At 38.0% G+C, this 17354-nt stretch overlaps 1 protein-coding gene across 1 annotated transcript; it reads right to left on the reverse strand.

The window, feature by feature from the left end:
- Positions 1-47: 47 nt before the first annotated feature.
- LRRC41 (leucine rich repeat containing 41) lies at positions 48-17277 on the reverse strand. Its single transcript, XM_083357823.1, has 10 exons — positions 17014-17277; positions 15935-16021; positions 14560-14630; positions 9126-10329; positions 7104-7355; positions 6092-6256; positions 5767-5865; positions 4572-4694; positions 2305-2380; positions 48-332 (listed from the first exon to the last, which is right to left on the reverse strand). The coding sequence occupies exons 1-10, from the start codon at positions 17123-17125 to the stop codon at positions 98-100; spliced, it is 2424 nt and encodes an 807-aa protein (XP_083213949.1). The 5' UTR covers positions 17126-17277; the 3' UTR covers positions 48-97.
- Positions 17278-17354: the final 77 nt, after the last annotated feature.

Here is a 17354-nt window from a genome sequence, read left to right on the forward strand (position 1 = left end):
CGGAAGTACTGTTTAGAACGGGTGCTTAAATAGTGTCTAAATCCCAATCAAAATGTTAAGCAGATTTATTAGAAGACACTCCCCATTAAAGTACTTCTTACATTACACTGATGTAGTCAGCAAAGGCCTGTGATGAGTCCCATGCATCACTAACTACATTGCATATAGCTTTTAGTCTTGATAGGGCTTCTTGAGCAGTGGCAGCATCTTGGTCCAGCCAATTCTGATAGAGACACAGTTTGGTAAGTTTGATACATTCTCTGCATTCAGCTGTGTAACTTTCCAGCTTTTTGGTAAATTCCAGAAGCCCATCAGGCTTAATACAGTTGGAGCTAGAATTGAAATTAACAATACAGGTATTACTGTACCTAACTGCAATTTAATGACCTAGAACATGAAATATTCATCATAGTGGTTATACAGTAGTTAGCGATGTAACAGATTTTGTTTCTGAATAAAAATATGAATGATTACCTTCCATGGTTATATAACAAAAGCAGGATTTGAATTTTCTGACCAATTCAAACTTTCATGTACTAACTATATGTTCATACCTATAGTATGTCAAAACCTATGTTCCCTGTAGGTTAATCATCTGTGCACATCATAAAAAAGCATGTATATAAATAATAAATTTTAGTTAACATAAAATTCTGGGCTCATAACTCAAGAGGCAGCCTGCATAAGCTCGCTGCCTTGGCTTAGCAGCAGCGAGAGTTACTTGGTGTCAATGCAGCAGACACTGAGCAGCATTGAGAAAAGTGCCTGCTCAGTCCACACAGCGATGATGTTAAGCAACCCTAAGCCAAGGCAGCAAGACTGGGCCTTTTGCTCAGGGCAACAGGCAGGCAGTTGAGAATTGCACTTGGGGTTGACCTGCTCCTAAACCTCCTGCGCACAAAGAGCATCTCCCCCCCGCCGCCCCCCCAAAATAATTTCCTTCCTTCCAAAAATGGTTTAAATATCTATTGTGTTTTAGATCACACAAGACCCAGGATCACTGCTAACTTTATAAAATAAAATCAATTTTTAAGTTAGTATTAAATTTTAATTAAAGTCAGAATACATACAGAGAAGGAAATAATGGCAATGAAATTTTTCTATAATGCTTTTTAATGCTTTTTTCATTATCAATTTTATAATTTCAATACTAAATTCCAAAAGAAATGAAAACAAATGTTTGTAAAATATTGATCATAATCATCTGTTGTAGGTGACTAATATATATATAAAATCTGTAAGCAGATAGATCCAGTTTGGTGGTTGTAATTAAGACACCTGGAGACCAGGAGAAAACTGCAGGGGGCAGTTGCTAGTGGTCAAAAAATAACCTGAAGTTGCAATATTTAACCTGGTTATGTGACATATTATACTTTCTGCTTTCTATACTTTGTGAAATACACTCTGGGAATTGAAGTCCATATATATAGAAGACACCCAGGTTGAAGAATGCTATGATAGTTACAAGCCACTTGATGTGATTGACAGCCTAAGAAAGAAAACTTGCAGGAAAAAAACAGGATTTTTTTTAAACTGGTGAAGTGATAATGGATGAGATTATGCAGCAACAAATCATTCCTGTATTTTTTTTTTAGGGAGAAGTTCAGATGACCTTACACTTTGCTCAGTTATTCTCCATGTGTGTAGTGTGTGAACTGTAACCATCCTATAAAAGGATTCTTTATCAGACTATATATTCCCAATTATCATCTCTTCTGACAAAGATGTTCAGTTCTGTAGTAAACCTCAACAGGTAAGGTAGCTTTCACTAATCCATCTCCTTGATTAATTAGATTTATAATTCTGAGAATGGTAAACCAACAGCTGGGAGGAAAATAAATCAGGGAATACAGGGTACCTCAGTCCTCGTCGGTAAGCCATTCTGAAAGGCGTGCCAAATACTAAAACTTGACAGGTACTAAGAAAACTGATTTACCACGCGACCTGCTATTTCAGCTGGAAGAAATAGTCAACATCAGAAAGTTCTTCCCTTTCTCCCTACTGGGAGAAAGACGAGCGCCAGGACAAGATTTCTGCTTCAAAAATGTGTTGAATACCAAATTTGAAAAGCTTTGAAGCAGTTGAGCGCCAAGATATGACTGTAATAATCTCCACAGATTGAAATTACAGTGATTTCTTCTTGCAAACTGACACTAACTATTGAATGCAAAAAGGTATTGAAGGTACCAGCTATTGAACGGTGGGGGGGGGAATGAATGAAAAAAGCATTGTTTCTCAGACTAATTTCATTGCTACCTTTTTTGACATAGGACTGCATGAGGTTACTTCTGTTTACATACATACCTTATGTCCAGATGACTGATAGAAGAGGATGAATCTCCAGCAAAAATGTCAGCCAGTGCAATCAATCTATGATTTCCTAACAATAGGGGAAAATGCCATTTAAAAGCAAAGCGTGTGGGAGATGTCAGAGAAAGTCTAAATAATAGGAATATGACAAATGCCTTTTCACTGAAAAAATAATCCTTCAGACAAGGGTCTTCTGGGATGTTCCTAGGTTAGAATGTTTTCTGACACAGTTTTTTGTACATTCCATGCTATAAAACACAGATTCATTACTGAAGATTTAGTAAACATTCTCCAATGGGGAAGAACATGAAAAGTGGCAGAAAAATTACTGGAAAGAATTCTCCTTCCATCTACCTTCCATTTATAAGTGTGCTTTTTTCCTCCAAAGGTGCAGAGTAAATTAACATAAATTTCCAAGAACAAATCTCACTAAGAAATCATTAAAATAGAACCTTTAGTAATTGGTTGAACTTCTAGGGACCATTTGTCCTTCACGATGCTATAGGAATTAAGTAGCTTCAACAATTGTATTAAAAAAGAAAAAGACCAGGTCCAGTTTTATTTCTCACTATAATAGTAATCATCTGGCCATTCATTTAGCAACAAACAGGAAGATTATTTGTAATTTGCATTTTGTAGCCAAGGTTTTCTCCTAAGGAAATAGATGTCAAATGCTAAGGTAAATATGTTTTAGCATCTGCCCAAATTGAAATAAAGTTGATTTATTTCACTTTACATATATGCTGAAAACATTTATATTTAATATTTGACATTTTATGCTGGAACTTCTCAACTACTTTTGGCCTATATGTATAAAACTTTAATATATCAATTTTATTGGTATGTTTATTGCACTTTAAATTGCATATAATCTTAATGAGATGCACTTCCTAAAGACCCATGGCATGACAGGTGGTTTAGCCATATTTTAAATTAATGAACTGCTACAGAAGTCCCTTTAAGCTGATATTGGCCAGGAGGTTTAAAAATGGGCCTGATTCATCATAGCACCTGGGGTTCCAGAAGCAATACATTCCTCAGTTAACCATGCTAGCTGGGGGATTCTGGGACTTGGAAGTCCACACATCTTAATTTAACAAGGTTGAGAAACACTGGATTAGTTGGTCTTTGTACAATCTTAAGTGACACATAACAGTCCATATTTACTATACTTATTCCCTATTCCATTTTCTCTTTTTTGTGTGTATCACACCTTTTAGGCTGCAAAATCTTCATGAAAGAACTGCCTATTGTAGCTTTGGAATTGCACATAGTTGCAGCTCACAAATCAGCATTTAATATCCAGAAATGCTTTCACCGTATTTAAAACAAAACTAAAACAAGAATCCCAAATCTCCAGCAAAGCAGACACCCACCACATCAAAGATGTCAATTATTGACAGTCAGTCCTTACCTCATTTTGCTACAAGCACAAAAGTTGTAATTTTATATATATGCAACCTGTTCTAAATTTAGTTGCTCTAATGTTATTGTAAAATTAGCAATAAAATAAATAAAACATTTTGGAATCTACATACACTGAAAAATTTAGCCAGTCGTAGGAAACACAGAATAGCCTAGATTTGTCTATGGTGATTCTCAGTCATCCACTTTGACCTTGGATGACTGAGAATCTCCATAGATATTTATTTACCTATGCAGTTTGGGATGGAACACCGTTCAAATGATGCAGGAGTATGAACAGATTTCCAGAAAAAAATGCAGATTATAGGATGTGTCCCTGAGGGCACAGATAAACATCCAAATGGCCTCAATGACTCTCAGAAAGAGTACTAATGACCAAATGACTGCACGTAATATAAATCTTTCCAGTCAGTTCTTCAGTCAGAACTGAAGAAGCTTCTTGGATGAGAAGCGAAATGTCTTCTAGCAAAACAAGGAAGTCCAGTTGCCTTTTTGAAAGAAAGCACCTTAGGTCAATAGGCTAGATTCTTGAAAAGGCAAACGAGGCTGACGTATAATCATCACTAGATGATGACCACAGGCAGGAACTTATTATGTCAACAGTCAAAGCTAAATCTGAGCCAAGAGCAGCTAGAGCACAGGTGTCAAACTTGCCATGTCACATGACATGTCGTGACATCGCGACTGCACTGCCGGCAATGGGGTGGGCACGGCTTTGGTATGATGAAACCAGCCCGCGGGCTGGCAGTTTAACACCCCTGAGCTAGAGCCTTAGCTCATTCTCCGCAAAGCGAAGAAAACACTCCTAGAAACTTGCTACATTTCCCACTACATACCAAGTCTATTTCCAGGGACTTTGAGGGTTGTTAGCGAAGAATTCTTCTTCATGGCAGTAATCATTTCAGTCAGAAGCTCAGCTGTACAATTTTCAAACAGTCGGCAAAAAGAAAAACTGATCTCTATGGGAAAACCAAAACCTAAAATTAATGTAGGTGTTCCTTCTTCCTTTGATTCATTAGGTGAAGTCAATCGGTAATTGAATGGACAATGGACAAAAGTTGGAAAGATATATTAGATGACTGTACTTGTCTAACAAAAACAACCTGTAAACCTCTGACTTAACTTTGTATGTCAGTAGCATACGGCATAGGACAGCTGGGTTTGCCACACAGCCATTGTTTTTTTCCTTCCATAATGATGTCAGCTGTGGTGAAGTAGCAGTTTGCATTCATGCAGACAGAGCAGGGGGGAGTGATATTATTATTATTATTATTATTATTATTATTATTATTATTATTATTATTATTATTATTATCATCATCATCATCATCATCATCATCATCATTAATGTTAGAAGGGACCTTGGAGGTCATCTAGTCCAACCCCCTGCTCAGGCAGGAAACCCTATACCATTTCAGGCAAATGGCTGGCCAGTCTCTTCTTAAAAACTTCCAGTGTTGGAGCATTCACACCTTCTGGAGGCAGGTTGTTCCACTGGTTAATTGTTCTGTCAGGAAGTTTCTCCTTAGCTCTAGGTTACTTCTCTCCTTGACTAGTTTCCATCCGTTGCTTCTTGTCCTGCCCTTGGGCGCTTTGGAGAAAAGCTTGACTCCCTCTTCTATGTGGCAGCCCCTGAGATATTGGAACACTGCTGTCATGTCACCCCTCACCCTTCTCTTCGTTAAACTAGACATACCCAATTCCAGCAACCGTTCCTTATATGTTTTAGCCTCCAGTCCCCTAATCATCTTTGTTGCTCTTCTCTGTACTCTTTCTAGAGTCTCAACATCTTTTTTACATTGTGGTGACCACGACATTAGGCCTTCATTAATTCCTGCTCATTTTTTATTCCACCCATATAGTTGGAAAGGGGGGGGGAATCTTCTCTAAAATGAACAAATTCAATATCTTAGCCACATTTATTACTTAGGCTGTCCCATACAAAACTGATAAATCTCCACAAAACCATTATTTGTGATTACATGCAACAGTGGCTATATGATTAGAATAGGAAAAACAACATAATTATACCTTGAAGAATTGGGCTCTGTAGAATAAGGAGGACTTCTTTTGAATGTTCAGAAAGGTTGACATCATGAAAATTTAGTTTCTTCAGGTTTGGGTTATATTCTACCAAGATAAATAAGAATTTATGACATGTCTTGAAACTTTTCACCCATTAAAACTTTCCTCTTTGGTAATGTGAAACAAGCAGATGATTTCAAACATTTGGTCAAGTATCCTTTACAGCTTAATTCTGGCCATGGTTTACAATGCTGACAAAGTGTTTAAGATGTTAATATTCCTGTTAAGTGTTGCTTCTTAGCTTACTGCAAGCAAATAACTTCCATCATACCTTTGAGGGCTTGCAGGAGTAGCCAAACCTCTTGAGGATAAGAAATTGCAACACTGTCTAGAGAAAAACTCTTGAGAGACCCTGAAGCTTTCAGTACAGGTGCCAGAAGACTTGTTTGAAGAGGTTCTCTGGGAAATCTGATCTCAAGCTGCTCCAGGTAAGTCTCTAGGTAAAAAGGTGAATATAGCAAAAGAGAACTACTCACAGGCTGAAGTTGGCAAATATGGTTTGAACAAAAATTGCAAACTGAGATCAGCCTAGTTTGTGATACCGACTTGGAGGGATTTCTCAGTCTACAACATGTCAATTCATAGCAAATCATAGTCTAATTGATCAAAAAGAAATCAGTTGAGGAATCTGGGTCAGAAAAGGAAGCAGTCATAGCAGCTCACTTCCAGTCTTATGGTAAGTATCAAATATCATATGGCCTGAATAGTGTAAGGGGCAAGAGGAGCTCACTCCAACTTTGAACTGAATTCATAAATCCCCCCCCCCTTAAAATACAATCATTATCTATAACAAGAAACTTCAGAGCATTTCTGGAAAAGTGAAAAACTTCAATCTCTCACCAGAACAATAAAAATGTTTTTGTTACATAATAATCTTACATGTCAAAATGAATTAAATAGTTGCTAACTTATGATCAAATCATTTTAATTTCTGTTTCATTCTGCAACCATTTCTCTCTCTCTCTCTCTCTCTCTCACACACACACACACACAAATATGTATATATTCAGTTTTGAGGCCAAATTTGGAGCAACCTTGGTGGTTCATACACACACACACACGCATACAGTTTTGAGGCCGAATTTGAAATCCACACCCAAGCATATGCTCTACTGATGATCTTTTGCCCCACCCATTTTATCAAGAAAAGACTTTTAGCAAGATGGCAAACAAGAATCGAGGCATTCTTTAAAATATAGCAGCTCAGAAATATGACTTAATTATTCTCACATGTAAAACAAAACCTGCTGTAGATTAGGTGACGCTGAAGGTCTATGTTGTACCTGGAATTTTTTCTACTAAGGATGATGAGCCCATGTCTTCTTCCAGTCTATTCCACTCGGCTGCAGTTTTGAGATCAAAGCTGACCAAAAGCATCCGAAGCAATGGCACAGCACTCAAAAGAGAATGGACAAGATTCATACATGGAACATGGGCAAACATATCACTGATGCGTACTACACGGAGGCAGTAATCATTGCACTGAGAAAGAATTCGGAGTCCAGAAAGGATGCTGAAGATACCAAGGCCTAAGCCTGAAGAAAAATTTTAAGAGGAAAAAAGAGAAATTGAAAATATGCATGCCTAGCAAAATTACCAGTTGGTTTCAAATAAGTGTACAATATGTTTTAGATATTTGCAGAATAGGCTGATAGACTTGCTCTAGTCTTCCAGAATATATATCTTAAGAGCTCAGAAACAGAACTGGTGGTTTTCCAGTAATCAGATTCTAGTTGCATCTGTATATGTAAGGTTACAGGTTTTATCAATCAATACAACACTACCTAGTGTTAAAATCTCTCAAATTTGCTTTAATTTCTCCAAGTCATTTTTTTTTTATGCCTCTAAGTCAATTTTGAGTCCTAGTGACAGTTTGGATAAGACCCTGCAGTTTCTTGACATTTTCAGAAGTGGTTTGCCACTGCCTGCTTGAGAAATGACTCACGCAAAGCCACCAGCTAACTTTACACCTTAGATAGGACTAGAACTTCCAATCTCCTAGTTTCTAATCTGTTCTTTAACTACTACATCAAACCGAATTTCCCAAGTCATAATACATGTGGCTTTTATGGGATTTCTACAATTCAAAATTAATTCACCTGATATTTAGATATGAATTAACAAAGGAGTCTTGGATAAAATATTCTAAAATGGTATGGATATACAAGATTGCAGACGGAAAACTTTTTTTCCTGAAGTTTGCATTAAGATAATTTTGTTCATGCACAGTAGGCACTTTAGGTTTGCCTTCAATATACAAGGCAATCTGAATCTGATAAGAGTATTTGGACACTGAATTTGGGCTTTATTATTTAAAATTAACAAACATTTGTACGTATACGGTCAGATCAAAAGCTGAAGAGTCTGCCCAAATTACCTGAAATTATCTAACTGCTGTTTTTTTACCAGTTCAAATCTCAAGTACAAATTAGCAATGTCCCTAAGCTGGTAACTTGAAAGAGGCCTACTGGAACTTTCTGAGCTAACAGAATATTACCTCTTGGTTGGTGGTATTATGATTCCAAATATCAATTGCTGGAGAACAATGACAGGACAGGATATACAGGTAGTCTTTGAGTTGCGACCATTCGTTTAATGACTGAAGTTACAATGGCACTGAAAAAAGTGACTTGACTATTTTTGATACTTATGACCACTGCAGCATCCCATGGTCATATGATCAAAATTCTGATGCTTGGCAAATGGTTCATATTTATGATGATTGCAGTGTCCCAGGGTCATGTGAGCACCTTTTGTGACCTTCTGACGAGCAAAATCAATGGGGAAACCAGATACACTTATCAACCGTTTTATTAACTTAACAAACGCAGCGATTCACGTAACAGCTGGAGCAAGAAAGGTCATAAAATGGGGCAAAGCTCACTTAATAACTGTCTCGCCTAGCAACAGCATTTTTGGACTCAATTGTGGTTGTAGGTTGAGGACTACCTGTATCTTCACCAACCTGTATCTCACGGGCATTGAGTCTGCCTTTATGAAAAACAAAATACTGGATTAAGAAACTCTTGCCCTGTTCAGTAGGAGTATTCCTACTTCCTCAGGCAGTGCATCCTTTTCTAAAAGCAAATGTTTCTCACTAATATATTTGAATACTGGAAAACACATGTAAAGAAGCTGTGGGCATCCAGATGTCAAATGTTAAAAATTACATCATTCTGGCTGAATAGAATGGATAGCAACAGACTTCTAATGAGTCCCAGAAGCTGCTGCTTATCCACTTCTGACTGCAAAGATTCTACACAAAGGACTAATATTTGCAGGCAAACATTTAGTTTATCACTTACCATTCAAAGTAAGAATAAGTTTTTCTAAAGCTACCCAAGAGCCCAACAGGTTACCAAGCATCTGGCATGTATTCTTGGTCAGTGGGACAGAGAATATTTCCAATGTGGATACGCTTCGAAAATGGCTAATTGTCTTCAATGAAGTGATCCCAATAGTTCGGGTTCCCCCTAAGGAAACCTTATCAGTCACACTAGAGGCCTCTGCTGGGAAAGAGGATTCATTATCAAAATGTTCTTCGTTGTCAACATTCCTTATTTTGTGATAGAATGCCATCTCCTCCTCTTCCTTTGCAATTGTGAAGACAAAGTCATACAGGTCTTCCATCTCGGTGGTGACATTGCTGGTTTTCTGATGGATGCTGTGCTTCTTTGTTATTACAGCTTTGCGCCTCTTCGGAGATTTTCCCAAAGCAAGGCCGCCTTGAGATGGATTTGTTGGGGAAAAGCTAACAGATGCGACTTCATCACTAAAATCTTCTGAGCTAGCACTGGGTGGCCTATGACTTTTGAAGGAACTGTTACCCAATTGGCAGTCTGATGGTTCACTAAAGCTTTTATTGCTGGTTCTGAATCTCTCTCCAGCATCTTCAAAGCCCAGAGAAAATTCTTGAGGCACACTGGGCAAGATTTTCACATTCCTCAACTCTTTATCACCAAATTGGCCAGATGCTGCTGTAGGAAACAGTTGGTCTGAACCCAAAGGAGGCCTACATTCCTGATCCAGCTTTTGGCTCTGTACAGTCAATTTGTCTCTACACAGATGGCAAAATTCTGCATTCATTAATGTCTTACTAGGATTCCAAATCCCAGCACTCATTTTCAGAATGAGAGCTAGAAGTGCTGGGTCAGGATCAGGCCATGAATACATAGATAGGTAGTTTATTGCCCCATGATGAATTAGACGATGAAGTAATAAACTCAATTGATGTCTAGTAGACAGATTGGTGGAAAGGAGGTGACGGAAAGTCAGAGTTCTAAGTGAAATAGCCAGGTTTTCAAGGACACACCGATTGTGTTGAGCCATCAGCTCTGAGACACCCTCAAGCATATTGTAAATAGTAAGCTCAGATATATGCCTTGAAGTATATAGCAGGGGCAAAAAACAAGGATCACTCAAGTGTTGATGTGACGATACATCCAAGATCCCGCGCAGCACATTTGAGAAGAAAGTTTCAAGGAACTTCTTCCTCCAACATTTGATATTCTGTAATCATATGGAAATAAATGCAAGTTGATTATATTTAGGTATACTCTGGAAAAAATACTTCAGACTTGGATCAGAGGTATATTTCTGGGTTCATACCTGAACAACTGATTACTTTTTAAAATTTAAAAATTTAAAGGTTTACTTAGGATTACATAAATTGGCTAAATCAGCAGTAGATGCTATGCTCATGAGTCCACTACTACATTCTGATAAGTTGGCTAGCCAGGTTGGTGATCCCATTCTTTTGAAATGCCCTTCCAGAAGAGGTGGGTCTAGTTTATTCTTTGGTGATTTAAAAAATGCTATGAAAAGCCCAGGATTTCTGATGATTTAACTGAATATTGTTCTGCTCATCTTTATTTTTAAAAATTGATTGTAACTGCTGCAGACTATTTGAAATTCTCAAGGCTGTAGATAGGTAAGATAAGATAGGATAGGATAAGATGAGATAAAACCTTTATTGTTAATTGTTTTACTGCGGGCACAACACCCGCTAATTTTCTAAATGTTAATAAAACCTTACTTGGGGGGGAAAACTGACCGATACCTGTTCAGAAAGTACACTTTTTATTTATATTATTTCAGATTATCTTGCCCAGCAATGTACTACCTTCACAGAGTGCACAAGAAAATTAGGATGGTTTCGGCCTGTTTGTTTTTCATAAGGCATTTGTAGTGGAGAACAGTGGGCTATAAGCCAGGTCACCTGACCCATGACAACCAATAGAGGAAAAGAAGGAGGCTCTGTCAAGTTTGGGGTGGGAAGAAATTGGTAATTTTTGTGAGGGAGCTGGCTGAGTCTTGGATGAGGGGGTGATTCCAGTCAGGCAAGATTAAAATTTATTATTAGATTTTTATTAGCTCTTCCTTTCTCTATTTATTTATCTGCCATGCTTACTGCTCTTGCCTATTTTCTCAACAACACCAACCCTGTGAGGTGGGTTGGGCTGAGAGACACTAGCTGGCTTTCATGCCTGAAGCAGGCCCAGAATTTATGGTCTCCTGGTTCTACTTAAATCCTGGAATTGATCAGTTGCCTTTTCCCAAAGTTTTTATTTGCTTCCCCCTTTGGTATTTAGCCAGATCTAGGGTGGGCCAACGATTTGCCTTAAAATCCTCAGAGAGTTGGCGTGGAAGAAAGAAACAGGCTTATAGAAAAGGGGGGGTGGGAGCAAGGAGACCTATTTTTTCAATTTTCATTTTCCCCCTGAGGCATGGGGATACCTCAGGCCTGAAGAACCTCAGAGAAGGAAAAAGAGGAGGGTCTTTCCCCCTTATTACAGCATTGGAGACTAATTCTAATTTTGAGCCATATGGTTAGGCGGGCTCTGCCCTGCTGGGTTGTGATTTTAGTCTTGACAATTGTGATTGTTGTTAAATGATGGTGACTGGTTTTTAATCCTTGCATGCCATTCAGAATCACCTTTAGGAGACAGGCAGCCTTACCGATTGTATAAATGAATGAATGAATAAAGTCGATATAGCATCATTACTCTGAACAACAATAGATGGAAGGCCTGATAGACTGACTGTATGTATGTATGTATGTATGTATGTATGTATGTATGTAACAAATAAATAAAGTAGATATGATGTCATTGCCCCGGAGAATACCTAACTGAAGGAAACCCTGTGGAATTTTGGGACCAGAGCAGTTAACAGTTAAACAGACACTGTGTGTAAGGACTTGGTGGAAGTAAGTTTCAAAGTCACCGTCAGATGGATGCAGAGATCCATCTATCATATTTGGAACTGTGACTCCTCTGTCAGAATATTTGACAGAGGAAGAGTCTACAAAGGTGTGTAAGAAAAAGGCTATTAAATCCAAATGTGGATTGGAAAAGATGGAGGAAAAACTGCCTTCAAAGATAGTATATAGTATATACTCTTTTTGTTTAGAATTTAGTTCAGACCTACTGACTTGCTCTTGTTCCTTTTTTACCTGTAACTAGTGTTAAAATTTCATGTTCAAAAAGGTTTTGCCCGCCATAGAGATAATTGATTCCTTGTTGCAATTATGGTGATAATAGTTTGGGACAGGATCTTGTTTTCTATTTCTTTCTTAGCATTTGACTTTCAAAGATCAGCTGCATTCCACTGCAGAGTTCATATATTTGAGGAAGAAATTTGGTTAATTTATATGTTGCTGAAGTGGTCTCAGAAGCATTTATTTGCTGCTAGAGTGGTCTCAGGAGTGAATCTAAAGCAGAGGTCCCCAACCTTTTGGGCACCAGAGACTGGTTCTGTGGAGAGAGGTTTTTCCACAGACCAGAGGGGGGCGTGGTTTTGTGTGCTGCCTGCATCTTGCTTTGCTTGTTTGTGTGGCCTGGTTGCTGACGCGGCCTGGTACTGGTCCACCGACCAGGGGTTGGGGACCCCCAATCTAAAGGTTTGGGTGATAGCAGTATATCTTGTTAGAGAATTTAGAGATGGGATTAGGCTATCTCTAGATTTTAAAAAATTGAATTCATGACAGTTATGGGGAGCCTTGAAACCTAAGTCAATAGTAAAAATGTTACTTCTGAAGATAGCCTGATTTCGCCATAGAAACCATGATGCAATTATATTTGCATATTCTTTAGCATAAGAGTTTTGGTAACTTTGTCTTGCATTTAGCCTATTTGCTAGTTAGGCACCATGCTTGATTTATTGTTTTACAATTGCAAAAGAAAATACTTGTTTTTCTACTATTGTCTGGTTATATTGTGTGCTGCCTGCATCTTGCTTTGCTTGTTTGTGTGGCCTGGTTGTGGCCTGGTTGCTGACACAGCCTGGTACTGGTCCACCGACCAGGGGTTGGGGACCCCCAATCTAAAGGTTTGGGTGATAGCAGTATATCTTGTTAGAGAATTTAGAGATGGGATTAGGCTATCTCTAGATTTTAAAAAATTGAATTCATGACAGTTATGGGGAGCCTTGAAACCTAAGTCAATAGTAAAAATGTTACTTCTGAAGATAGCCTGATTTCGCCATAGAAACCATGATGCAATTATATTTGCATATTCTTTAGCATAAGAGTTTTGGCAACTTTGTCTTGCATTTAGCCTATTTGCTAGTTAGGCACCATGCTTGATTTATTGTTTTACAATTGCAAAAGAAAATACTTGTTTTTCTACTATTGTCTGGTTATATTGTGTGCTGCCTGCATCTTGCTTTGCTTGTTTGTGTGGCCTGGTTGTGGCCTGGTTGCTGACACAGCCTGGTACTGGTCCACCGACCAGGGGTTGGGGACCCCCAATCTAAAGGTTTGGGTGATAGCAGTATATCTTGTTAGAGAATTTAGAGATGGGATTAGGCTATCTCTAGATTTTAAAAAATTGAATTCATGACAGTTATGGGGAGCCTTGAAACCTAAGTCAATAGTAAAAATGTTACTTCTGAAGATAGCCTGATTTCGCCATAGAAACCATGATGCAATTATATTTGCATATTCTTTAGCATAAGAGTTTTGGCAACTTTGTCTTGCATTTAGCCTATTTGCTAGTTAGGCACCATGCTTGATTTATTGTTTTACAATTGCAAAAGAAAATACTTGTTTTTCTACTATTGTCTGGTTATATTGTGTGCTGCCTGCATCTTGCTTTGCTTGTTTGTGTGGCCTGGTTGTGGCCTGGTTGCTGACACAGCCTGGTACTGGTCCACCGACCAGGGGTTGGGGACCCCCAATCTAAAGGTTTGGGTGATAGCAGTATATCTTGTTAGAGAATTTAGAGATGGGATTAGGCTATCTCTAGATTTTAAAAAATTGAATTCATGACAGTTATGGGGAGCCTTGAAACCTAAAAGTCAATAGTAAAAATGTTACTTCTGAAGATAGCCTGATTTCGCCATAGAAACCATGATGCAGTTATATTTGCATATCCTTTAGCATAAGAGTTTTGGTAACTTTGTCTTGCATTTAGCCTATTTGCTGGTTAGGCACCACACTTGATTTATTGTTTTACAATTGCAAAAGAAAATACTCATTTTTCTACTATTGTCTGGTTAATTGGGACAGCCATTGGGCAATAAACAAATGTTTGGAAATTATTATTTTTGTGACAATATACAGAAGAGGAAATTAAAGCATAGCAAATATTTGAAAAGCACTGAAGGACTGAAGTGCAAAATTTAAACAAAAACAGCTATGGAAAATCCCTGTACAAGAGATTCTATGAAGTTAGCCATAAAGGTAAGAGCATTATCCCATTTGCTATATCAATTTTACAGTTTATATCTTTAACCCACCTCTAATCTAGAAGGTCTTGTTTTCATGACGTCAAACCATAGCTTGCACCATATTGGTTCAGTTGAGAGTCCTACAGAAATAAATAGCATGTTTAAGGTAAATATTAAATTAATAACTTACATTAGTTTTACAACAATAGTTGTGCAGCTACTGATATATGTGTTTGAAACAAATGAATTTTGCACCTATATATACATATCTGAGAATGCATCCCATTGATCTCAAACAGGTTTACTTCTTAATAGACCAGACATGCCTAAAATTGTAATGTAAAAATATTTATGCACACACACACACATACATGAATATCTTTAACAAATCTGTAGATGTTCAAAGCAGGAAATCACACAAGTATGTTGAAATATTGCTTCAAAATTTAACCTGCAAATTTGCACATTTTGATCTTATTTTATTGTATCTTTTGATGTTTAATATTGTGGTATCACATGTTAGATCATACTTGTCTAACTGGCTACCATTCAGATGGGTTAAGCTATCATCCCACAGAAAACGCAGTTAAGAGGATAGGCAAAGTGATGCCTTTCATATGTTTTAGCTTAATAACTCATTTAAAGCAGCACTAGCCTAGAAATCATGAGGCTGTGAATTCAAGCCCTGCGTTAAGCACAAAGCTGGCTGGCTTTCCCTCAGCTCTAGGAAAAAAGCAGTGTCAACCATTTCTGATAATCTTGTCATGAAGATTGCATAAACTTGTCCAGGCAATTCCAGGAGTTAATAATACTCTGAAGGCATACCCACACTGTCTAGCCAAAGATACTCAGAACTCAATTCTGAAATATCCAAACATTCCAGATTCCTCATCCCTTTAGAAAAACCTAATAGCTTCTGCATTGATTGGTGAAAGCAAGCTAGAACTGTTTCCAGCAATCATATATACCATAAATAGTGGTAAAATACATTTGTAACATATGAAATGAGCTCAGAGTAAACATTTAGACAGGATAAGTTTTAAGTGACTAGCCAATGAGGTCCCTGCAGCCAAATATTTGAATATTATAGAATTATAGGAAAGCAACTACTCATTATACCATTCTGTTTCCTAAAGTATAATTTGTGCTCAAAGGTTCTGATGAAATTATTTTGCACTTACTGTAACTTACAAAAAGTGAGCATCTTATCCTGGTCTAGTTGGCGTCTGGCTGATATAAACCTGAACTCAGTAACATAGAGAACAAACTGCACATAACCTCCTTGAGAATAGATCTTTTTGAAATCTATATAGATCAATCAATAACATAGTTCTGCCATGGATGAAAGTGGAAACTATAGTTCCTAGGATAGAACACTTACCGTATTAGTCACCATCTGGCCTTCCTTGTTACTTTCTCCCCATATGAAATAATTGTAACTGACCTTTTTTCACAGCAGTCTCTTCAATTCTTTCCAGATAATAGATGTTCAATAGAGGCAAGATACCCTGGAGTATAGGACCTGGAAGTTCTTTGGTGGGGGAAAACCAATATAAAAATGTATTTTAGTGACAAAGGAAGTGGTTTAAATGAATTGATACAAGCATATTTAGATAACGCTTATAGTCCAGGACTGAAACTACTGACAGAGGGTTCTTTACTCCTACTCCATTTTTTTTTACACTTACACACACACACAAACTGTAAGCAACCATCAAACCATATTCATTTTAAAAACAGTGTCAGGACCTTTTCCTCTACCTTGTGAATGTAAATATTAGAATATAGCTATTATACTAGTAAATTATAATTTTTCCTTTACTTCCATTATTCTCTATTACCCTGTATTTTTTAGACAACAGTATATCTCTTTTGTATAAGCCTCCTATTGTTTCTATTCCTTCTTATATTGTTTTTAACAAGAAAAAGGGTTTAAGGGAAAGATTTATCCAATGCTTTTTATCTCATGATGCTAGGAGCTCTGAACCTGAAAGTATCTCACTATATTATAATTCCCAATGCTTTTTTGTAAAAGAAAAAGGTGCCGGAACTCACAAGGTTCCATCCAAAAAAGGTGCCGGAACTCCGTTCTGGGCATTCTATGACAAAAAAAGCCCTGATAATTCCTGTCTAAATATGACTTTAGCTTTCCAGTCTAATCAGTTCCAGTCTATCTAGTTCTGTAAATGGATATGGATTTCCACCCTACGGGAGAATGTACAAGTAATAACAACTGACATTTATACTGTCACTGTATATGCCTGCTACTTTACTCTAGAATCCTTTCCCATCTTATCCAGCAGGATCGCTACAGGATTTTCCTTCCCGATTGTGGTTGGAGCGTCTCTGTATATTGCCTATTATTGTGCATGCTAAAGAAACGTTTTAAAGGCATCTCAACAGCTTTACCGATCCCTTCAACCGGGCAAGAGATTTTTCCTTGTCAAAATATATAGCAGAGATCTGTTTGGCTGTGGGTCACAACGAGGAGAAAAATACGGCTGATCCCCTCCTCCATCTTACCCCAAACTTCTTTTTCAACATGTCCCATGATGGAGCTGACTACCGCCCCACATAGCTCAAACAGGCGGAGGGGATTCTCACTGCCGACTTCTTCCCCAGATTTGATCTCCATATTCTTCGGGCGGCAGGTCTGCTATGTTTTAAAAAACAAACACAGAAACCACCCATCCTTTGAGTGACGCCATCTTGGGAGGTCACTTATTGTTATGCGGACGTGTATGATGCTGCCGTGCTGAGTAGGTCGAGCGCCCTCCAGGGCCATTTGGCGGAACTCGGGCTCGTGGCTCGCACGCCGCGACGGGAGCGCAATGGTGGGGAGAAAGAGAGGAGCCATCTTAAGA

This window comes from Vipera ursinii (genome assembly GCF_947247035.1).
Source record: "Vipera ursinii genome assembly, chromosome: 3".
Classification (NCBI taxonomy): Eukaryota; Metazoa; Chordata; class Lepidosauria; order Squamata; family Viperidae; genus Vipera; species Vipera ursinii.

Coding starts and splice junctions, on each gene's coding strand:
- LRRC41 (XM_083357823.1), bottom strand. CDS start 17,125: ATGGAGATCAAATCTGGGGAAGAAGTCGGCAGTGAGAATCCCCTCCGC. Junction 16,022..17,013: donor TGTTGAAAAAGAAGTTTGGG/GTAAGATGGAGG, acceptor CCCCCACCAAAG/AACTTCCAGGTCCTATACTC. Junction 10,330..14,559: donor CAAGACCTTCTAGATTAGAG/GTGGGTTAAAGA, acceptor ATATGATTACAG/AATATCAAATGTTGGAGGAA.